We start from the raw sequence: 24535 nt of genomic DNA, 5'->3' as shown, positions 1-24535 counted from the left end.
TGCAGCGTGCCCAGCCCTCAGAAGACCCTCCTGGAGAGGGGACACCTTCTCCTTCATTACTTCTGATGTCAAGCTCTCCCCCCGCCCCCAGGTGGAGCTGTGACCTTGCTGGGCAGTGAGCATACTCCCCAGCTCCTCCTGGGTGGCACCCTAATTCTGGGCTGGGAAGCTCTGCACATCCCCTGGTAAGTTCTACCACATTCCCCGGGGAGCACAAGAGAGGCACTGGGCCAGGGTGACTGTCACCTGTCATGAGGATGTTCTCTGGGCTATCATCATTCAGGAAGTTGATGGGTTCTTCCTGACAGGAAGCCACCACCACAGCACCCCCATTAAGTCCCTCCAAACTCCACACCAAAAGCCACCAAAGAGTGCCCCTCTGGGTGGTGGTGGGTGCACATGGAGCTGTCTCTGGCTCATGCTGTGTGAAGGCCTGGCCTTCCACCTGGCCCCTGGCTCAGCTCCTCCCTCTGGGCAGCCCTCCTGCTCACTTGCCACAGTGACTTTAAAATGTGTCACCATGTCCTTCCTCAGCTCAGGAGCTTTCTTTGGCTTTCCATTAAGACCCCAACTTTTACCACCGAATCCTGGGAAACCCACCATCCTCAAAAGGGGCACTAGCCAGCCTTCTGCCCCTAGCCACCCCCTCCTGGGTTCCACAGAAGTTCTGGAAGGGAAGCTCAGTAGCTATCTTGTCCACCTACATTGGGCCAATTGAGGTCCTGGCCTTCCTGCTTCCATTGGTCTACTGCCCACCCCACCGACCAGAGTTCTCCTACTCCCCGGAGCCACTGCCCAGGCACTTCTCTACTTCCCCCAACGTTTCTGAGTCTCCCAGAGGGGGAAGGAGGCACCAGCAGGGGGGCTGGCTACTCCCACGCCCCAAAGTGGAGGTGCCTAGTAAGAGACTGGACATTGAGGTCCTTGGAAGTGGTCACTAGGTTAACTTCCTGTCTTCTGCTTTAAGTCATCGTCCCTGTGAGGAATTTAAAAACAGTTTATGGCAAAAGTGCCAGGAAACTTTGTATGGTCGAGTCTTGCGTACACAGCTGGCACGCGGCTAGCTCAGGTCAGTCGCTGTAGGTGTGCTGGACGCAGGGGGTCAGGGCGCTGAGCCCACTGTCTGCGCGCTTCTTGGAGGAAAGGTGAGCGTGAGCCACCTGGTGGCAGGCACGGCAGTTGCGGCGGTAGACTCGCAGGGGAGTCCTCCTTAAGGGATGGCAGATGCTCCCGGGTGGCCTAGAGTCGCAGCTTGGAGCCCCCTCCGGTGCTGCCCAGCCAGACTGCGGCACTCCGGGGAGAAGTGCTGGGGCCGGTGGTTCTGTCCACTCCCTCAGGGAAAATGGCCCCAAACTGCGCTTGTTGGATGCCTTCCCAGGAAGCCACCGAGCCATCGGCAGTTCACCGGGGTCTCTGGGGCCTGGCCAGGCAGTGCAGGGTGCGGTCCGCGGGGCAGGTGAGCGCCCCCGCGCACTGAGTCAGGCGGTGCCCACTGGGTCTGGGCCGGGTCTCCTTCCTGGAGAAGGTGTCTGGGATCTGAGGCTTTTATCTGCGTTTGGCATTGGGATTCTTCTTCCTTCCGCAGAGGATTGATCCCAGGCTGCGCTACCACTGCGCTGCGCCCCAGGCCGCTTTATTTTTTGAGACGGGGTCTCACTAGTAGCCCAGGCTGGCCTTTACCTAGTGACCCTCCTGCCTCAGCCTCCCAAGTAGCTGGGATTACAAGCTACACCACTGTATCCAGCACGACATTCTTTTAAAAAACTTAATTACACAATGTTTTCTAGATTTTTTTTGTTTAGCTCTTTATTTTTTCATTTTCTGATTAATGAAATTAGTGCATACACAAGCAGTTTCTGTGTAGATCACGTCCATCCACCTTTTTATCTTGCCCTCTCCCCTTCCCAGTCCCTCATAATCACACTGTTCAATTTCCAGGTTGGCCTTTCTCCTTTCCCCTCTCCTTTCCTTTCCTTTCTTCCTTTCATGTTTTCACATGTGAAACTGAATGTACAGTACTTGTTTTTCTGTGTCTGGCTTATTATACATAATGACCTCCAGATCCATCTTTTTTCTTACAGCTAACAGGATTTCATTCTTCTTTAAGGCTGCATAATATTCCATTGTGTGTACCATATTTGCTATATCCATCATCTATGGACAGGTACCTGGGCTGATTTCATATCTTAGTTATTGCGAATCGTGCAACAACCATAGCCACGTAGGTATCTCTTGTATTTCCTTCAGATAAATACCTGGGAGTGGTACAGTTGGATCATATGTTAGTTCTGTCTTGTTTTATGAGAAACCTCCATATTACCTTCCACAGAGGCTGCCCTGACATTCCCACCAGTTAATGTGAGTGTCTCTCTCCGCATCCTGGGCAGCACTGGCTTGTTTTTGTAATGTAATGGCCACTCTGAGGTGAGGTGGTATCACCTTATAGTTTAGTATTATTTATACATATGTAAATAGATATATAATTTTCTTCTCATTACTAGAGGTGGAACCCAGGGCCTCTAGAATACTAGGCAATCATTGTTTTGATTTGCTTTTCTCTGATGGCTAATGATATTGAGCATTTTTCCATATACTTATTGGACATTTGTATTTTCTTCTTTTAAGAAATGTCTGTTTAGATTATTTGCCCATTTTCCTTTTTTTTAAAAAAAATTTTTAGTTGTCAACAGACCTTTGGTTTTTTTAAATTTATATGTGGTGCTGAGAATTGAACTGAGGACCTCACACATGCCAGGCAAGTGCTCTACCACAGAGCCCCAGACCCAGCTGCTTATTTGCCCATTTTAAAAACTGGACTACTTGTTCTTAAATTTTCAAAGTTCTTTACATATTCTGGATGGGAACCCTCATCAGGTGATTGGCAGCCACCTTCCGTGCTGCAGGCTCTCTCTTCACTGCGACGATCGTTTCTTTTGTGTGCAGAAGCTTTACGGTTTGCTGTGGTCCCGTTCGTTTTTCAATTCTTGCTTTATTTCCTGTGCTGTTGGAGCCCTACCCAGGCAGCCGTGGCCTGTGCTGCTGTCTTGGAGTGTCCCCGTGTTCCCCTAGTAGTTTTCAGAGTTCCAGGTCTTGCACTACGGTTTCTGTTCTGTTTTGGCTGACTCTTGGACAGGGCGAGAGACAATGGTTGGGTTTGTTTTGCAGGTGGACACCCAGTGTTCCCCACACCATCTTTAAAAGGTCACGTGTAGGTTTTTGGCACACTTGTTGAGACTTCATTGGTAAAGCTTTGTGGGTTTATTGCTGTCTTCTCTATTCTGTTCCATCACTTATGTGTTTGGGGTTTTTATTTTGTGGGGGGCAGTTTCTTTTCTTTTCGGTACCAGCATTGAGCCCAGAGGCACTCTACCACTGAGCCACATCCCCAACCCTTTTTTGTATTTTATTTAGAGACAGGGTCTCACTGAATTGCTTAGAGTCTTACTAAGTTGCTGAGGCTGGCCTTGAACTCAGTCCTCCTGCCTCAGCCTCCTAAGGCAGGTGTGTGCACCCCTGTGCCTGGCTTTTTTTCTTTTTGAGCTATGATCAGGTTGGGCTCCGACTTGCAATTGTCCTACCTTAGCCTCCATAGTCGCTGGGATTGTGTGTACGTGTGCGACACCACGCCTGGCCTGTGTCTGCGTATATCCATGCCATGCTGACTCTGTGATGTGGCTTCACTATCAGGACATGGGGTACTGTAGTATCTCCAGCTTTGTTCTCTCCGCTCACTGTGGCCATTCTGCGTCTTTTATTCTTCCATATGAACTTCAGGGTCCTTTCTCCAGTTCTTTGAAGAATGTCTTTAGTATTTTGATGGGGATTGCATTGAATCTCCAAATTGCTTAAGACAGTGGACTTTTTAACTCTGAATTCTTCCAGTCCGTGAACACGGAGGGCTTCGATTTCTCTCCAGTTTTGTAGTTTTCACTGTAGAGAGCTTTCACTTCCTCAGTTTATTCCCAGGTATTTTGTTTTATCTGTGGCTATTGTAAGTGGGATTGCTTTCTTGCTTCCTTCTCAGCAAGTTCATTGTTGGTATATGGAAGAGCTACTGGGTTCTGCATGTTGATTTTGGATCCTGCTGCTTTATTGAATTTGTTTATCAGTTCCAAGAGTCTTTTGGTGGAATCTTTAGGGTTTTCCAGGTATCAGGTCGAATCATCTGCAAACAGGGATAATTTGACTCCCTCCTTTCCTGTGTGTCTGTCCTTCATCTCTTTCTTTGCCTAACTGATCTGCCTAGGATTTCCAGTACTATACTAAGAGCAACAAGAGGGGACCGCTTGCCTTGTTCTCGATCCTGGAGGCAATGAATTCAGTTTTCCCCACCCTGTGATGTTGGCTATGGGTCACCCTTACTATGTTGAAGAATGAAACTAAAAATCAACAGCAACTTTAGAATTTACGCAAACATAGGGAAAGTGAACAGCACACAACAGCAAGTCATTGAGCAAACCAGAAGGGAAATTTAAAAACTCTTTGAAACAAATGAAAATGGAAACAGGACATGCCTGAGCCCAGGAGCCACAGCCCACCGTGCTCCACATCCCCTCCCGTGAGCACCTGTGGAGATGGTGGCCCAGCTCCAGCCCCAGCCTCTGGATCCCCACGCACAGCAACGTGTGCCCATATCAAAACAGTAAGTTCCAAATACACAAGCTGAGGGTGACTTTCAAGGTCTCACAAAAGCAAAAGTAAACCAAACCCGGAACTAGTAGGAGGAAAGAGCAGAGCAAAAGCCAATGAAAGAGAGGCTAAAAGGACAATGTGAAGAGTCCATAAATCAGAGAATTGCTTCTGTGAAAAAGTGCTGAGAACTGAGAAACCTTTAGCTAGACTAACGGAAAAGAGAGACAGAAGAATATCGTAAATAAAATTGGAGATGAATCAGGGAACATCCCCACTGATACCACAGAAATTCAAAGAGCACCATTAAGGGTTATTTTGAAAACCTTTATGTTAACAAATTGGACAATCTAGAAGAAATAGGCAAATTCTGGACATATGACATGCCAAAACTGAACTAAGAGCATATTAAAAAAAATCCCAAAGAGCCCAATAACAAGCAGGTAGTTGGACCAGTAGTGAAGTCCACCAGAGATGATGAGCCCAGGACCCTGGGCTGCCGCCGCTGACCACCAGACCCTGGAAGAACACCACGCTCCTCACTGCTCCCAGAGCCGAAGGGCAGACACCTCCAAATCCCTGGGGCCTCACTGCCCCATTGCCAACACCAGGTAGGGACACAGCAAAACAGAGACTCCAGACTGAGATCCCCGATGAACAGAAGCAAACTCAGCAAAACACCAGCAGCTGAACTCAACAGAACCTCAAAAAGATCGGACACCACGGTCACGTTAGTCACATCCCCGAGATACAGTGACGATTCCACAGACGCAAATCAATAACCGTACTACATCACATCACCAGAATGAAGGATAAAGGCATTGGATAAAATGCAATATTCCTTCAGGATAAAAAGCCCTGCAGATCCCAGCGGCTCAGGAGGCTGGGGAGGGAGTTCACAGCCAGCAGCTGAGCGAAGCCCTGTCTCAAGAAACTGAAGGGCTGGGGACACGGCTTAGTGGAGCAGCATTCCTGGGTTCAATTCCTAGTACCAAACCACCCATGAACAAGTTAGGTACAGAAGGTCGCTCCCTCCAGAGCAGGGTCCTCTCCACATGTCCAGGCACAGGTGGGCACTGCAGATGCTGCTTGGTCATGAACCCTGTGAACTGGGTGAGGACCTGCCACGTCTTTGGAAAATCGGGGGGAAAGATGCCTTCCTTGATGGCAGGGCTGTGTACACCTACGGCCCCAACCTGCACATTAGGAAATCCGTCCCTGTGGCCTGACTCCCCAAATAAGAGCCAGCTGTAAGTTATTTAAAAATTTTTTATTAAATCATTTAGACTTGAAAGAAGTCACAATAGTTAACACACGTATGTGCGCTCTGTACACCACCAACCCAAATGGATTGATTTCAGAATTTTTATAAATAAAAAATAGACATTTACAGGGAAAATAAAAACATGTTAACAAGCAAGATGATTAAACTTATCTAAAATCAGTCCGGGGAAATGAACCTAAAGATTACATATGCGACACGATCAGGCTTAGTGCGTAGTGGAAGGAGGATCTGGAATATATGATTCGTTTCTTACAGAGCTTTTCTCCTCCCCGAGCCAATTGACCAGCTTACAGAAAAAGCTTCATTTTCCCTTTCATGGAGGTAAAAATACAAAGACCTCTTAGACCTTCTCTAGAGCCATTTAAGGACACAGCTACAAACAGGACCACAAAGTCACAGACATACACTGCTATGCAGTTTGTGCTACTCGACTCCAAAAGTGTGGAACCCGCATTTACCCACAGGGACAGCAGTGGGGTCAGCTTTTTAGCAATCAGTCTCAAAATCACCCTATCCCTAGAAAGCATATTTCTAGAGCAATATAGTTACCACAAAGTGGGGAGGTTTTCTTCTTCTGTATTATAAAAATATTCCCATCTCAAAGCTCTCTGTCTCTGAGGGACTGCTTCCTCCTGGGATGGAGGACGGGCCTGGGAGGCTCCGCTGGCCAGTTTCAGGAGGCCAGTGGGGAACAGGGAGCAGTGCCTGCAGACAGCCCCTCCTCAGGTACCGCCAACAGGGGGTAGGCTCGGCGTAAGTCCAGTCTGACTTGGAAAGAGCAGTCCAGAATAAAATGGAGTGAAGCACAAGTTGAGTCCGCCATCGCCATGGTGGAAGGGGTGGCCGGGGCTAACTGCTGGGCTGCCGCGGGGACTTGGGTCCCGAGGAGCTCAGGGAGCGCGACCGCTGTCTGAGCACAGTCTTCCCTGGAAACTCCAAGTCCTCAAACACAGGGTCTTCAATGATGTCCGTGGCCTCGGGCCGTTCCACGGGGGTCGGAGAAAGCATGTCCCCAACCATCGCGTACTGAAATACAAAATTGCTGTGATACAAGGCCAGGCATGGAAGCTAGACAGCCCCAATGGACAGTCGTGGGGGGAACTGGACCCAGAGCCCGCGCCCAGGAAGGTGCTGTGCCCAGCTGCACCCAGCCCACATACAGTGCTTGGCCAGGCGCACACTCCTCCTGTGATGCTGTCCATGTGCGAGATACGCGGCTCCTGACACAACCACTCAGCCCTGCCCCAGGAACCCAGAAGCAACCTAGACAGCAAGTGAACTTTTCAGGGTAATTTTGAGTTTTCTAACATGAAATAAATGCATTTTAAATCATTCTTCAAGACTGACATCATCGAATTTCTAAAATTAATTCATCTTTCAACTGCATGAGAATCTACAATGCCTCAATAAAAATTTCAATTAAAATGCCAAGAGTTAGGACACGTCACTGTCTCTCGAGTTTTTTTAAATTGCTGTCTTTGTTGTTGTACTGGGGACTAAGCCCTGAACCCTGTGCATGCTAGACAAGAGCTCTGTCCTGAGCCACACCCCACCCTACCCTGTTTTGAGACAGCCTCAAACTTGCAATTCTCCAGCCTCAGTTTCCCAGGTAGCTGGGATTCCAGGCGTGTGCCACCCCGCCTGGCTTAAATCCTTTAAAATGTACCATAGGCTCTTAGGAACATCCCGAGAATAGATTCATCAACTTTGCAAAATGTAAAATAACAATTTTTATCAAACATTGAATTTTAAGTCAGTGTACCTAAGTGAATTATAAGGTTCACTTTTATCCAGTGCTTTGCCATTGGACTTATGATAATGCTCAGAGATAAAGTTTGATTTTTTCCTATTTGATAACACACACTGTTCAATTTACTTCAACTTATTATTTAAGAAAATTCAAGATTTACCAGTGTACAAATTTTAAAAACGATAGGCCAGCGGGCTAGACATTAGGAAAGGAAGGACACTTCTGAAGGCCATTCTGCAGAATCTGCCCAACAGGTCTGCCCCGGGGCTGTGGCTGTACCCAGGCCCCCAGCACTGCCCAGCAGTCTCTCTCTTAAAGCTAGTTATGAGCTCTCTCACAGATCCACTAAAGCAGAACGAGCAGCCAGCGGAAGGCCTCTGGGGAGGCTGGTGGAGGAGGCTGGGCCCCACTCTTCTCCAGAGACCTGCCTTCCTCCTCCGTGAGGTGAAGAAACTGCCAGCGACTGCTACCAAGGACCCTGCTAAGTTTCTAAATGTGATTAAGAAAATAAGGGATGAGAATCACACATACCTCCCGAGGATATTTCTGAGTGAACAGTGGTGGAAACTTGAGATTTCTTACTTCAGTTAAGGTCTAGAAAGAAAGAGAAGTATTAATTTATCTTAAAAAACCTTCTGATGTGGGTGCTGGGGTAGTGTCTCAGAGGTGGGGCGCTTGCCTAGCATGTGTGAGGCACTGGGTTCAATTCGCAGCACTACATGAATAAATAAAGGCCCATTGAAAACTAAAAAATATTAAAAAAAAAAAAAAAAAAAAGCCTTCTAGAGCGTGGAACCGTTCGGACAGGGTTTTCCGTTTGGCAGTAGGCGGGCCCTGGGCCTGGTGCATGCTGGGAGGTGCTGCCACCCTGATAGTGCTGATTACTTAGTTATTAGATTTTGAAAGCTAAGTATGAAAGCTGATTGAAGCGAAGCTCCCACTGTTGGGCGGGCCCTGAGGGGTGTCAGTGGAGGCTGCTGTCTGGGGTCACATGGATCTATTTCGGCCACCAGCCCAGTTCTGGGTAGGCGCACAGCATCCATCTCCGACGTCCTGACGCGCCACACCTGTTTCAGTTCCTCTCTGGCACTTACAGGGCCTTCGTTTATGGAGCTGGGCAATGTCGTTATTTTTATTTCCTCTCCCTCCATGTACTGTATGGATGCTTGGACGGTCCTTTTGGGGAGCGGCGGGAGTCCTTCAATTCTAAGTGAGAAGCACATCTCTTCCACCAAGGCCAGAAGCCAACAGGTGCAAAACTGACCATGGGGAAATGGTGACCAGAGCCTGCTTGGGAAATAGGAACCATGGCTAACGGGAAGGGAGGAAGGGAGGCGGGACAGGCTGTCCCAGACCTTCACCACTCTGAAAAGCTGTGCTCGTGGTTTAGTCTAACAAGGAGAAAAAACAGAAAACCAAACACCCGTGTCGTTTGCTGGTTCCTGTAAGTACAGTGTGCAGTTTCCTGTCCTCTGCCAACGTCCACCAAATTCCCTTTCCCTTGGAATCCCTTGGGGGTCCTCTGGCGCGGCACTTCCCACAGATGGACCCAGTGCAAGGTTCTGATGGGCTGTGAAGCACTGAGGCCCCAGTGTGAACAAGCCATCCAGGGGCCGTTGAAGGCCAAGCTTTACAGGGAGCAGACAGTGGAAAGTGCTTCCTGGGTCGCCCGCTTGACCTCTCCTGCCCCTACTCCTCTGCTGGCAAGAAGACTAACTTCTTCTGTAACTTCCTGTAAACCTCGTTTTCTCTTTCAACCTTTTTTTGGGGAGGGGGACACTCACCTGGACTCTCTCCATCTGAGTGGTGAATGGGTACAGCAGTTCAAACAGAATCAGGCCCAGAGAGAAGATGTCCACCTTATGGGAGTAGTTGTTCCCATGAATCTGAAATCCCACAAAAGAAATCTCTAATTAGCAGAGGACAGGACTGTCATGGTTTGATTGCAGATTCCCAGCGTTTTACTCCGCAGTGCAGGGTAGGAATGGGAGGAGGGCTAATCCCCTCCCCTCAGCTCGCCAGGGGCACTCACAACACTCTGCACTACAGAGGGAAGCCCAGGCCCAGGAGATATGCATCAGCAAGGCCAGCAGAACCCTGGAGCCGGCTGCTGGACAGCAGCCCCAGGAGCCGTCCCACTGCCCCAGGTGAAGATTTTCAAAGCAAGTGCTATCTCAAGCCCATCTCCCATTTGCAATCATCTCTGTCCTCACCCATTTTTATGAAAAAATCTCCATTACTCCAAACCATTCATCGACTGTGGTCAGCCCTCATTAGGAGCTTAATTACCCAGAGCCACATTCTTGGCTGCATTTTTTCATGTGCATATTCCTTACTCTTCACAGCTAGGTTGTGAAGACCCAGGGGATGGCTGCTTCTGCATTCCCTGAATTCAGCAGGCTGAGTACAAGGGGCCCTGCATAAGCAGCTCAGAGGACCCATGAATCAACCGGCTGCACCCCTAAAAGAGGCCTCATTCAAATGGAAAGTGACCTCCTTGACTTCAGAGCCCTCGGACATTTCTTTGGGCCTAAGGCTTGGTGTTTAGAAAGGGCCCTGAGAAGGGCAGGAAATGCTCCTGGCCTTGCTCCTGGGGGCGGAGGAGGGTTAGGCTGGAGAGGGCTTCGCAGCTTCCCCTCCACACCCCTCCAGAGCAGCCCATCTGCCTGCGCTACAGAAGAGCAGTGGACAGTCCCCAGGACACCACCAGTGGCGCCTCCCTCCCCCCTTCCCAGTGACTGTAGTGATGGGAACCCTCCCTGGGCTTGGGAGCCTCACAGAGAATGTGTGGGAAACAGGCCTGCAGGGGACACGGGGGACCCCACACACAGAATCTGGATAATGGGAACAGAATTCCCAAATTCTGGGAAGCAACTGGGCAATGAAAGCTCCTGGCCACGTCAGGTCCCCAACTATCTGTCCACCTGGGCAGATGGAATTGAGCTGGATCTGGGCACAACAGTTACCCAGGTGACAGTACCAACCACAGAGATGTCCAACACGCGTTCAGCACACTCACCACAGTACTTCTTAAGAACGTTTCTTGATATAGGAGTGCTCGCATTCTAAATGTATCCATAATTTTATGGAATAGAATCCCAATTTTGTCTTCCAAAATAAGGTATGAATCTATAAGACGCACGCGCGCGCACACACACACACACACACACGGAGGAACTAACCCTGCGGACTGGGACTTTCAGTGTGGCACGCTAGGCCGGCCTCTGCACTGAGTTACATCCCCAGCCCTTAGTGACTTAATGTTTCTCTATACGTTCCTGTTTCCACAGTCCTACATAAAGGACAGATTAATATATAACATGAAGGAAAGCATTATTAATTTTAAATGCTATGAAATACATTTTTTAAAAAAACTAATGAATAACCTAAAAAATTAGGAATTATCACAGTGCAGTGGCACACGCCTGTAATCTCAGCAATTCTGGAGGTTGAGGCAGGAGAATTGAAAGCTTAAGGCCAGCTGGGGAATTTACTGAGATCCCATTTCAAATAAAAAAAAATTAAAAGGGCTGGGATGTAGCTCAGAGGTAAGCAATCCTGGGTTCAATTCCCAGTACAAAAAAACAAAAATGGTATCATTTCCAACCTCCTAAATAATAATCACTTTTAAAAAACGCTATTAAAATCTCTGTAGTGTTAGCTGTGATGTGGGCTGATGAACTCCAAATGCAGAAGAGCCCAGAATAGGTGAAAGTTCGTTCAAGGTCCCCAGTGACTGTGAGTAGCGTACGTTTCGTCCACTCTTTCCTCGGGCTGCAACGTGCGTCCACAGCACTCTGAGATCTTACAGTTCTTTCCACCAGGACAGGTCATTTACTTGGACCAACAGACTTCTTTTTCTATTAAGTTGGATACTTTGCAAACAACCAAAATATGTATAACAGGCTCTTATAAATTAAAATCTTGCTGTACCCTTTCTGATTTATTTGTTTTTCTTCCCCTTGCTTAGATTTGCTGAGGGGATTCCTTCTCACATCTACACACTCGGCCCCGGGATGCTGTTCTAGGTTTCCCGCGGCTCCTCCCTGCCTCCTCCCAGCCTCCTGCCAGCCACAGCATGTTTACCAAAGCCTCTCAACACACTCCAAAAGAACCTGGGGAACCTGATGGATTTCAACATTTCTCACTTCTTTCATTAGTTTCTTAATATTTTGACGGTTTTTCCTTCATTGTTGGCCTGGCACTTATGTAGGGTGGTTTGCCAACTAGCAAAAAACAGAAGCAAAAATAAATAAAAATAAGATAAATTAAAAATCAAAACAAACCGCCATCACCTCTTCTCACTGCACGGTGATCAGAGAAAGCGGGTTTCTGTCTTCCAGCACAGACGTGCCCTGAAGCATGAAAGTGCCCGGTTCATTCATCGCAGGGACGGTCCCTGTTACCTGCGCCTCCTTACACCAGCACAAGCCCAGGCAGCCCTGCCCGCCGCACTGCCCACTGCACTGCCCACCTGGCCTTTCACCTCCTACCCAGCTAGAAATGCCTGACTCCCTGCACGTGAAGGAGCCCAGGACCCACCCGGGCTCCCAGGCCACAGACCCTTCGGGCTGCGTGCTGCTCCGCGTCTTCTTGGGCTGAGCGCTGCAGAAAACCAGTTCCCAGCCTCAGCCTGTTTTTCTGACCTAAATGCTTACTCCACTCTTCCTATCTTTGAAATCCGTCTATACTTCTGGTTCTTTAAAACACTTTTTCATTCAAAATATTTAAAACACGAAAAATTAATATTTGAATAATGGGAATGAGTCCAATAGCGTGAGAGTGAGACAGAGTCCTGCTCCTCCAAGGCAGTTCCTATCCTGGGCCTCTGATATAAGCTAATCCACCGGTTCCCAAAGTGCGGGCCACGGGTCCTGGGAGCCTAGCACCCATGTGGAGGTCCGCAGGGCAAGACCGTGCGCACAGTAACACCCACACCTCTGCCTTTTACTACGTGGACCCCCACCGATGGGTGGGAAACGGACCCTGGGAAAACAGGTGGCATTCAGAAAGTCCTCAATGAGCGGAAGAATAACTACGTGCACTACATCCTGACCCCGTGGCCATCTGGACACTACTGAGAAAGTGCTGCTGCTTTCCAATCATCTACAAACGACAAAAGAGCACATGCAAAATCATGTATGGGCAGAAACTCTGCTCAAGGCACATGATGGACCAAGGGGCAGTAAAGTAACTGTGAAAACCCAGCTTTGGATTCCATGGTGTAAATGACTTTTTCTTTTTGGAACTTGGGATTGAACCCAGGGCATTTACCACTGAGCCTCATCCCCAGCCCTTTTTATTTTTTTGAGACAGGGTCTCACCAAGTTGCCCAGGCTTCTTTGAACTTGTGATCCTCCTGCCTCAGCTTCCCGAGTTGCTGGGATCACATGTGGGTACCACCCACCATGCCTGGCTCATATGACTCTTAAGAAACTATCACTTGCATGCATGGTGGTGCATACCTGTAATCCCATGGGTCGAGAGGCTGAGACGGGAGAATCACGAGTTCAAAGCCAGCCTCGGCAATAGCAAGGCACTAAGCAACTCAGTGAGACCCTGTCTCTAAATACAAGATAGGGCTGGGATGTGGCTCAGTGGTTGAGTGCCCCTGAGTTCAATCCCCAGTGCCAAACAAAACAAAAACAAAAACCCCCAAAACTACCACCTGCTGCTTTTGCATAGTTGCCAGACATGAAATATTGCTTCCCTTCCAACTGCTCATCTGTGTGAGGCCAGGTTTTCTTCAGATAAAGAAAGAAACCAAAAGCCACATGGCAGTGGCTGAGTGAAAGCAGACAGGACAACCCGGCCTTTCCTCCACGGGTTATTGTGCATCACAGTTATAGAATCCAGGGTTTGTAAGTCAGGTTATAAAGAGATTTGCAAAAATTCAAACAAATCCCACACTTCTGATTTTTGTTCTGGAAAATACTTTTTCATAAGAGTATCTTAAGATGTGATGGGCTTTGTATAACTAATTAGAAAAATTTTAAAAAACATAAACAAAGGAAAGAAAGGACTGAGGGCTTAATATTTTGATGAAATGAATAAAGTTGATGAATTTCTCAGTTTTAATTTCTACTGTGGCAAACACTGATAGACTAAATTCTGTGAGAAAGAGGCACCGCTCTTAATCAATCACTCTGCTGGTGTGAACCGTCACTGAGACCAGAGGGGTGACACCGTGTGCCCGTCCCACAGAAGCCTGGTGGTGGCTCCCTCTGTGGCTCCGAAGCTCCCCAGGGCCCTGCTACCACCACTCGGCCCCCTGGGCCACTGCCTGTCACCTGCCCTGGTGAATTCTGGAAGCTGCTGTGAATCCCCAGAGGGCAGCTCATACAGCACCCCGTCTCCGCAGAGCACAGAGGGACCAGGGTGGGCAGGGTGGTGGTCACAGTCTCTCTGGGGTCTTGCTGCCCTCTGGCTCTTGTTCAGAGGGTGAGCACCTGTTTCTGGGGTGGTTACCTTGATCCACCCCAGTTCCTGGGGTGCTGGGCTGCCCGAGCACCCACCGGCTGTCCCCTTGGGTGTCAGACTTCAGTGGTGCACACTGCAGAGACAGGGGAGGAGGTCCGCGGGCATAGAACTTGCAGCCAGGCTATGAGCTGGGGGGGCTCACCTGCTCTGGGCTCATGTAGAGCTTGGTCCCCACTTGTCCTGTGTGTGTGGCGTAGGATGGCATTGGGGTCAGAACCGCCGGCTCCTCCTCATCCTGGTCCATTGCAGTCACTAGCCCAAAGTCTCCCACCTTGACCACATCGTCCATGGTGAAGAATATGTTGGAGGGCTGGAAAACACAGCGGAGCACAGGCCGTGAGTGTGTGCGGGGAGGAGCCGAAGGAGCACAGAGAAGTTGCATAAGAACCTGGGCAGGCTCCAGCACATGCCCCCTTTTTTTGTTGGGGTGGGTATCGGGGATTGAACTCAGGGGCACTGGACCACTGAGCCACACCCCCAGCCCTATTTTGTATTTTATTCAGAGACAGGGTCTGAGTTGCTTGGCACCTCGCCTTTGATGAGGCTGACTTTGAACACTTGATCCTCCTGCCTTAGCCTCCTGAGTGCTGGGATTATAGGCATGTGCCACCATAGGATATGTCCCTTTAAAACTGGCTGCTATGAATATAGAAGGTTCTCTGGCTTCAGTGGCAGATAGCCCTGGGGTACGGGGAACTGGAAAATCAATTCAAACCCTGAGGGAGCCACTCCAAGGGCTCCGCAGGCTCAGTCCTCAACCTCTGCACTCCACACTCACTCTGGCCACCAGGGCATGAGGATACCAACAGCAAGCAACAGGCGCCACGCACAGTGTCACAGAGCCCCGCGGTTGAGGGTCCATCCCATTATGGAGGCCCTGAAGTTAACGCAGCCCCAGGCCACCGGCTAGTGGTGGCAGTCCTCAGAGCTGTGCTTCCCTGCGATCACAGCATTTAGGGCCATCCTGGCTCAGTGGCAATTAACCACTCTGATGAATCCTTTGGTTGGTGCCAGAGAGCAGGAAGCAGGCAACCCCCTCATGGAGGGAAGCAGAGCCAGGCTGCTGTGCCCAACACTTTCGCACGACGCTTGTCCTTTCTAAACTCACATGAAACTAGCCAGCGTCCCGGGGCTCCTCCAACTCAAGGTGCCTTGCACCAAATCCACTGTTTCCTCCCTTGCAGGGAACTAACACAGCCCTTCAAATAAGGAAAAAGGGAGTCACTGAGCTCCTGAAATGGAGTCTCACCATGCTTCAAAGACAGCAGGAAGACAGCATTCTGTTCCCCAGGGGGCCTAACCTATCTTTGGAATCCCACTCCCTGCCAGGAGATGGTTCAGGGATAGGTCGGTGCCCTGGGTGTACCAGCCCAAGGTGAGACAAAGATACTTTGCCCTCCCCCCTCCAAGACTTTAAAGAAAATAGGCAGCCAAGAGCGCAGCAGCCATTCGCTCTCCAGGGCTTACATGCAGGGAGAGGCAGGAGTGGGAGGAGAGAGGCAGGTTCCAGCAGCACCACCTGATCCTGCAAGCTCTCCCTGAATCCTGCTCCTGGTTCAATCAATATAAATGCTTTTTGTTGCAAAAATAGAAAATCCAAACTAAAATGTGTGCCTCTAGGACATCTAAGGCACTGTGTGCAGGCTGTAAGCAGACACACTGGTGCCACCATGGAACCAGACACGATGTGAGTATGGTGACAGTGCACACAGATACAGGATGCACAGGAACACCGCCTCTGAGGAGCTGCGAGGCCAGGGACAGAGAGACTAGAGCAGGGCTGGAGAGGCAGGGGATATTAACTTCCTGGGTCTTTTTCTAGTACACATACAGAAAAAAAATCTTTAAACAACATTGTAGCATTAAGCAATTATTCCCCAGCATCTTGTTGACAGTATAAAATCAGAGGAATGTTCACTATTAGTGAAAATGTGACTGTCTTTCAATTTGCAGTGCATGTGTGGCAGCATTCAGGAGCATGTGGGCTGGGCTTGGTGGCCCACACCTGTGATCCTAGCAGCTGGGGAGGCTGAGGCAGGAGGATAGAAAGTTCAAGGGCAGCCTCAGACACTTAGGGAGACCCTGTTTCTACATAAAATATTAAAAAGGGCTGGGATGGGGCTGGGATTGTGGCTCAGCGGTAGAGCACTTGCCTAGCGCGGGCGGGACCCGGGTTCAATCCTCAGCACCACATAAAAATAAAGGCATTGTGTTGTGTCCATCTACACCTAAAAAATAAATACTGAAAAAAAAAAAAAAAAAAAAAGCAGCTCTGGGTGGTTCAATCCTCAGTACCAAAAACAAACAAACAAACAAAAACAACCCACGTGTGTCTGTGAGCCAGCTGGCCGTTTGCCTGCTCTGATGCTCTGTGAGCTGCCTCCCTTCCCATGCTGCCCCTCCCTCCAGCATGGCTCTGCTCTGGACACGTGACTGGGGCAGCGCCATTCCTGGCCACCATCTGGAGCAGCAAGTTGGTTAGATCACCACCAACCGACGACAGTACTGCAAGTGGGGATTCTTTCTAATTCTTATTCCTATTATTCCCAAAGTCTGAGAAATCATTCAGGAATTTAAAAACCTACCGTGACTTCAGAAGGAAATAACTTGTCTAAACAGCAACTTTGGTGCTTAAAGCTAAAGTCCGCTACTTAAAAATTAAATTGATCAAGAATTTACATTATCTTATCAGAAAAAAACATTTACATTCCAGACATCTACTCTCTATTATTGACTGCCATGAGCACGTGGAAAGCGGCAGAAATTAAGTGAAGCTTCTGGATCCTTCTAGAAACGCCAGGGAAGTGCTATGCTTCAGGAAGGACTATGCAAGCGTGCAGGCGGCCCTGCGCTACCATGGCAACCGAGAGCAAGGCCAGGCTGCAGACTCGGCCTGTCCACTGGCATCCTGCCCTTCTGTACCCAGCTGCCCCTGCATCCCAACGTCCAGGAACAGGTGCACAAGTGCAGTCCCCTGCCGCCCCCCTCAGAGCCCGCTGGTGAACAGACTCCTCCCCCTTCCACGGGTTGCTCCATGACTACAGGGGCATGTTCAGGGCTGTCGCCCAAAGCACATGCGGGGCAGGCACAACTGTGTGTAGGTGAGGCTGCCCACGACCTCTCTTCTCCATCACGACTGGGGGGACAAACGCTACAGCCAGCCACACTTCGCAGTCCAGGGCGCAGGGTGGTGCCTGAGGCGCTCTACCCACCACGCGCTCACTGCCCTCGCACCCCTCCCCTCCTCCGTGCCAAGCACAGGCACGTCCGCGGGTCCTGCCCAGGACCCCAGCATCGGAGCGAAGCCGCTGTGCTGTGCTGCAGACACCCACCTTGAGGTCCCTGTGCATGAGCCCCTTGCTGTGCAGGAACTCCACGGCCTCGGCGATCTGCAGGAAGATGTGCAGGCATGCGCTCCGCTCTCTCTGCTCCAAGCTGCAGCGGCGGCTTAGCCAGTCCTTGAGCGTCTCCTTCCGGCACAACTGCATCTGGATGTACAGATACACCTTCGGGGAGCTGGGCTGCAGTTTCTCCGCCGTATTCTTGGTGAGATCTAAGCTGAGCGAGGTCGGTCTGGGAGGAGAGATGGACAGCGTGGCTTCGGAAGACGACTTGCTGCTGGAGTACCTGAAGGTGGCCACTCGGTGAGCACAGAGGCTGCTGACATGCAGGCGCTCGGCCCTGGGCTCCTCCCTGCTGGATGCGTTGTCACAGCCAGAGTCCTCGAACACGATGGAGGAGGAGGTCCTCTCCCTGGACCTCGTGTGGGTGGGCGCCGCAGAAGGACACAGCTCGAAGGAGTGCCTGCGGCCACTGCCCCCTGTGGTGCCACCCTCCACGCCACGGCCTGCGGGGCAGCGGTCCCCGAGGCTGCAGGCCGCGGCTCCCGATCCACTGGCTTTGCCGTGGTCCATGTCCGAGAACTCTAGTGGGGAAAACTGGCTCCCGGAGGAGCTCGTCTGGCCGCAGGAAATCCCCACCGAGAAAGACGCGCTTCTCCGGGGCGCAGGGGCGATGATCTCAATGTGCTCTTTGGAGGAAAAAGGGTCCATTCTGCGGATCTTCACGGAAGGTGCGTCCAGCAGGCTAGGCGAGCTGAGCGGCCAGTCCGTGCTGCAGGGGTAGAAAGGCGAAGGTGGGCACACAGCAAGGGAACTGGGCTGCCCTATGGAGAGGGCTTCGCCCAGAGGAAAGCCACGGCCACAGGAGCATGGAGCCAGAGCAGCCCTGGCCTTCCGTGAGACTCGAAGGAATCCAAGGACAGGGCTCTGGAGCGTCTGAGGCCCCTGCCCAAGCTCCCCCGCCACTCTCAGCACCGGGCCCTTCCCTGGGCTGTCTACTCCGAATCTCCGTCACTGTAACAGGGGCCTGGCAGGGGTGCAGGAGTGTCACCAGGTGTGCGGAGGCCACCTACATGTGCTTTTTTTTTTTTTGGTACCAGGGATTGAAGATGGAACCAGTGGTACTTAACTACTTAGCTGTATCCCCAGGCCTTTTTATTTTTTGAGAAAAGGTCTTACTAGGTTCTCAGGTTGGCCTCAAACTTGCGATCCTCCTGCCTCTGCCTCCCTAGTTGCTGGGATTGCAGATGTGGGACCACCTCGCCTGGCATCTCTGTGCCTCTGGAGCAGTTGTTGAGGGCCCTCCTCCTAGCACACGGCAGCTGCCATGGGAAGTGTCTTCAGGCCACTGTGTTTATGTGGGCTTTTTTTTTTTTTCCCCCTACAAATAGTTTTAAACTATTTAAAAGGGAGTTATAAATTGTTAAGTGCTCAGAGAAAAACTAATTTTAAAAGCTTTCAATAAAAGAATGAAGAGAAACAGAAGCAACTCGTGCCTCAGACAGAGAAGAGTGCCATGAATCCCTGATCACAATGCAAAGGGAAGTACAGACCCAAAGGCTAACAAGAGAGATCTCATTCAACAGGGGTCAGAGAACTTTCCAGACACAGCACAGAACTACTGCTTTTCTCTTAAAAAAACAGACAAACAAACCCCTGAACTTAAATAAATAAGCAAAACCTGGCCTAAAGGAGAACCCGAGTCCTCAGTTCGGGGCTACCGTACCTCTCGTCTTTGAGCCAGATGGCGTCCATCTTCTCCTGCCACTCCTCCGGGGGGGCCTCCAGCCAGGCGTTGAAGTACCTGACGATGCCCGGGTGCTCTAGCTTGGCCAGGGCCTTCACCTCCCGCATTACCTTCTCTCTAGCCAGTTCCCTGAAACAGAGGGAAGACAGCACTGAGCGTAGTCCGCATCCGCTGAAATATTCAATTCCAATATGGAAACAAAACAATAAAGCAGAAGCCTCCTGGAGTCCAACATGAGGGACAGACAGGTCAGCCCAGGGTGAGTTTAAAGCTGTGTAGTAAATTCTGCATTAAAAAACACTCACCTCTGTTTAGCATTTCTCTCCCTCCTGGGAATCAGTACCACCAACACAACTGCCACCTCACTCTAGTCAAGCCCTTCTGACTAGCTGAAAATGTGTCACTGCTTAAATGTTTGCTCCCAAGAGGGAGGAGTGGGGAAGGGTGAGGACTTGCCTAGTTCAGTGAATGTTTGTACAGAAAGATATGGAAATGTAAATAGATGCCACACCTCGAAGAATGCAGATACCCACGGAAATATGCTGGTGTGTCAAACAAAGGAATCAGAAATGGACCACTTCCCCAGGCTTGCCTGCCTGTCCTTCACGAGAGGCTGTTTAGGAAGATAATCTTGCTTACAGCGTAACTGAGAGTGTGCACACACACACACACACACACGCATGCACCCAAAGTCACAGGCTTTTGTGAAGCTCCTACATGGTGCCTGGCACACACGTACATTTAAACTACTCAGAAGTTATTTAGCAAAAGAAGAGTACCAGTCCCACAGTACCCAAGCCATCCAATTCCTATGTCACTGGCAGGTGTAAACCTGTCACCACCAGTAGAGTGTTGCACAGCAATCCAGAACCAACAAGAGCCGCCACAGAGGTGGATAGGGAGGTGTCACGGGAAGTCTGAAGCACACACGTTCAGAGCCAGGAAGCACTAGAGCATTAGGAGACGTAAAAATGTACAGACTCAGCAAATCCACAGCACTTGTTCTAATAAAGACCACAGTTTGATTTCTATTCATTGCATTCTTAGTTCTTCTGTTTGTGTAAATGAAGCAAACAAAACCTTATATATTTTCTAGGGAAAAAAGTTAAAAAAAGATGTGGCCAAATTTAGACATAAGACAAATATTGCAAAGCATTTTTTGAAATTATAAATTCTTTAACAATAAGAAATGTTTAAACAAGACATGGCACTATGTACTAAAACATTGTACTATGACCAAGCCATACCTTAAATATATTTTAGCATTTAAATACGATGCTCTTAATAACCTGGGAGTGCTGAAGATTTGATGGAGGAAGAAACAAAAAACTGTGTGTTGGTACTAAACAGAGACTGAGAGAAGCCAAAGGCAAGACTGAATGCTAGTGGTGACCATTATGGGGGAGAGAATATAATACCAATAGTTTTTAATTCTTTCTCTGATTAGTATTGTTTTGTTTTTTGGTGGTGCTGGTGATTGAACCCAGGATCCTACACATGCTAGGTGAGTGTTCTACCACTGAGCTACACCCCCGCCCCTTATTTACTATAATAGTCAGAGGTGTTTTAAATGCTGCAGTCTGGGGCTGGGGCTCAGTGGCAGGGCTCGCCTACCATGTGTGAAGCACTGGGTTCAATCCTCAGCACCACATAAAAATAAATAAAGGTTCATTGACAACTAAAAATATTTTTTAAAAAATAGGAAACAAATGCTACAGTCTGTTCAAGTCTACTGCCACCACCTGTCCTCATGGGGAAGTCCGGGAGCGCACTTCCTGAGCAGGTGTCCAAGTCTATGGTCACCACCTATCCTCATGGGGAAGTCCGGGAGCGTGCTTCCCAAGCAGATGCAAAGCCCGCGGCACAGATATGGCCTGCAGCTGGCTGCCCGGCAGCACTGGCCGAGATGTGGGCAGCCAGGACGGCTGTTCTCTCCAGAGGCTTGGAGCACAGGAGGGACATTCTGCAGGACTCAGGTGTCCACTACCTGTTGGGGAGCCGGATCCTCTTGATGGCATAGTCGCAGTCATCCACTTTGTTCCTAGCTTCAAAGACAACTCCAAAGCCCCCACGGCCCAGGCACTGCACCGGCTCAAAATCCGTCAGATAGCTGAAGAAACAAAAGGTTGAGTTTTAAGAAGTCGGGAGTTGCTTAGAAGTCTGTAGTAAGATCAGTCTCAGTCCAACCTGATGACACGTAGAATGCGTGAGCCCAGCCAACACGCAGAACTTGTTCTAAAGAGCAGTCGGAATTCTATTAATTGCATCTGAGCCTTTCTCTTCATGTAAATGAAGCAAACAAAACCTTATATATGTTCTAGTGAAAAATAAAAAAGCTGTGTTTAATAGGGAAGCCCTGTTAATCACTCATTCCTATGGAGAACACATTTCTGGTGAGTCCTACCTCATACTTTCTGTCATCTACCAAAACATCATATTCTTAGTTCTGTAACCTTCTACGTCCTTCATTTTATGCTCAATTTAAATTCATTTTAATCTTGTTTCATTACACGTAAATTGTAAGGAAAAAAATACAGTCATCCTAATTCAAGTAGTTTTTGTTTTTGGGTACTGGGCAGTGAACCAAGGGGTGCTCACCACTGAGCCACATCCCCAGCCCTCAGGGCCTCACTGAGTTGCTTAGGGCCTTGTTAAGTTCCTGGGCTTCCTGAGCTGCTGGGATTACAGGCTGCACCCTATGCCCAGCTTCAAGTACTTTTTTGGCCAGAAATCTTTTCAGGAACCAAAGCTGTGGCAGGCAGTGTGCCCAGCCCGGGGTGTTCCTCAGCCCTCTTCCATGCAGCCTGGTCTCCTGCTGTCACTCACTGCCTGCCATCAGTGCCTGGTAGCTGCTTCCACACGTGGTGAAGCCCCGTTTGTCCTCTCCTCTTCAGCTCCCTCCGCTGGATGGCTCTCCAGGACCTGCCCGTGTACCCACGGCTCTGTGAACATGGAGCCCTGAACTACCCAACCCGACCTCCATACGCATAGTTATCTCAACGCTTGTCCTCCCGCCATGGCTCATGAGTGCAGGAAAGCACTCCTGTTTCTTTCCAGAAGTTAGGGTCTAATAACTGTGAATGCTGTGTGCACAGTAAATGTCACATCTGTGGAGAGTGCTCCCATCACGGGGGAGCGTGGCCTCCGATGCTCCACGGTCCCTGACCTGGCGAGCACCTGGGGAGTGTCATATTCCACAGCTTCACAACTGTGCTCCATGCTAATTTAGCAGCCGCCTCAGCTGGATATGGCATGTTGAGGAGGAGACTCTGCAGGTCCCAACCCTCCCTGGGCCCAATTACCTTCCAGAGAACAAGGAGTGATAATCTGCATTCCTAAAAATAGCCAGTAGAGGTACTTGGTACACCCCGCTCCCTGGACGCCAAGGCCCACGAGCTCCTGTCCTGCTCCTAGGGCCACTGAGCCACCCTTCTAGACTGCCCCCCTCAGACGGTCACAGACCTTGCGAGTAGAAGCATTGTCCTGCCTAAGGTCTCAGCTGATGAATGAGAGGCTGGGATCTGAGGCCCGAGCCCAGAGCTTGCTCTCAACAGAGCCCGGGACCTGGTGGCACCAGGAAACCTCAGGTTCATCACCTTCATGGCCACCCTGTTGAGCCATCACCACGCCCCTCATAGTGGTGGAAGCAGATTCCGTTTGTGTGTGCACTGCTGACGTGGAGCTCTCCCTACCCCGGCTCTAAAGCCCTGCACTCTTTGAGTCCATCTAGACACAACCCCCATGGTGATGCCTTCTCACCCACATAGCCAGCCCCAGCCCAAGCTCACGGCTTCCCCCAAGCGTTCATGTTGTGCCTTGAGGGATGTCCCCATGGACTCTGCCCTTCTCCAGGGCAGCTTGTCACCCTGGCAAGGGCTCTGCAGCCCAGTCTATCCACACTGTCCAGCATACAGCCCTGCCAGCTTCAGTGTGCAGTATGAGGGGTCCTGTTCTGCCTCTCACCGTGCAGGCGCTGACAGCCACCGACCTGCAGCTGGCATCTGCACTAGCAAGGGCACAGGAGTGGCTCTTGCCAACTGTGTGTCACTGGGTCAACTGTGTGCATGGAATTTGGCTGTCTTACCCCACCCCCACTTAGCTAGCCACCTCTCTTCTGCTTTTACAAGTACCTGTTTCATTAGTGTCCCCCCCCCCCCCGACCCCCTTCCTACCAGAATGAAAGAGGAAATAAGCGGCTGAGTTCAAGGAGCATCCGGAGACCTCCGTCATATTCCGACGCATCTGATAATCACCACGGGGCACCACCCAGGCTGACCCAGGTCACGGTGGACCAAACGAGAATAAGGTGCCGGGGCTGAGGATATAGCTTAGTTGGTAGAGTGCTTGCCTCAAATGCACAAGGCCCTGGGTTCAATCCCCAGCACCACCAAAAAAAAAAAAAAAAAGAAAAGAGAATAAAGTGCCAGCTGAGATCCACACTGCTTCACGCTCACATTTCTCCCTGGGGTGCTGACCTGGGCTCCAGTGTCTCCCCGCCTGCACAGCCACCCCTCACACAGCCGCACACGACCTTGGAGGTCGGTCCACCATCAGAAGCTGCATCGCAGCCCATGCCCTCAGACTCTTACCGTGATACATATCCCGAGCTCTTTGTGTCACTCCGGCTACTGGCACTGGCCCCGTCACTTGTGGAATCATATTTGTTTTCAGTTTGACACTGAGTTTCAGATTCTTTCCTTTGCTGATAAGGTAAAAAACAGAATCACTATCAGTACAAACCTGAACTCAGTCGGCTACGATCTCAGATTATAAACAAAATCACTGTCAATACAAATCTGAACTCAAGCCGGCTACGATCTCAGGTTATAAACAGCATCGAAAAATAAGCAGCTGAGAAAAATAAAGTCAATATAAAAGCACCACATACAGCATTTCTCTTTATCATGCTTAAAAAAAATAAGCTCATCTTCCAGCTGCCATGCATCTAGTCTGTTTCTACCATGTCGGCATGTCACCTGTGCGTTTAACAAGCAAGCAGGCGTAAAGAGAAGGGGCACACGTGGGTATGGACCGGACTCCAGGAGGCGAGGCTCACTTCTTCCCTGACCAATTTTGTGGAGGCTTTTTTAAAAGTGCCTCCAGCAACAGCAAGTTGAGTCTGGCACTGTCTTCACCCACCTCCCGCCAAGACCTATGGTCAAGGGGATGACTGTGGCTCGTCAGCGCAGCCACCAAGCCCTCCAACAAGTCTGTGCTGAGCTCTGTCATGCTGGCCACACTGCAGGAGGACTGGGAGGATGGGGCTGGGGGTGAGCCCTCAAGGAGGCAGTCAGGCATCACCT

The 24535-nt window shown here is 50.0% G+C and overlaps 1 protein-coding gene across 1 annotated transcript in view; it reads right to left on the bottom strand.

The window, feature by feature from the left end:
- Positions 1-5880: 5880 nt before the first annotated feature.
- The window catches only part of Eif2ak3 (eukaryotic translation initiation factor 2 alpha kinase 3), a 52989-nt gene continuing 34334 nt past the window's right edge, over positions 5881-24535 (bottom strand). Inside the window, exons 10-17 of the mRNA XM_027948850.2 lie at positions 23822-23934; positions 21220-21342; positions 19212-19361; positions 17477-18257; positions 14287-14454; positions 9449-9550; positions 8196-8258; positions 5881-6940 (exon numbers count right to left, since the gene is read on the bottom strand). Coding sequence (XP_027804651.2) covers positions 6764-6940; positions 8196-8258; positions 9449-9550; positions 14287-14454; positions 17477-18257; positions 19212-19361; positions 21220-21342; positions 23822-23934 — 1677 coding nt within the window. The 3' untranslated portion in view covers positions 5881-6763. The remainder of the gene's footprint in view (positions 6941-8195; positions 8259-9448; positions 9551-14286; positions 14455-17476; positions 18258-19211; positions 19362-21219; positions 21343-23821; positions 23935-24535) is intronic.

This window comes from Marmota flaviventris, chromosome 14 (genome assembly GCF_047511675.1).
Source record: "Marmota flaviventris isolate mMarFla1 chromosome 14, mMarFla1.hap1, whole genome shotgun sequence".
Taxonomy (NCBI): Eukaryota; Metazoa; Chordata; class Mammalia; order Rodentia; family Sciuridae; genus Marmota; species Marmota flaviventris.
The sequence above is the reverse complement of the archived record's forward strand: the minus strand, read 5'-3'. Positions and strand labels throughout refer to the sequence as shown.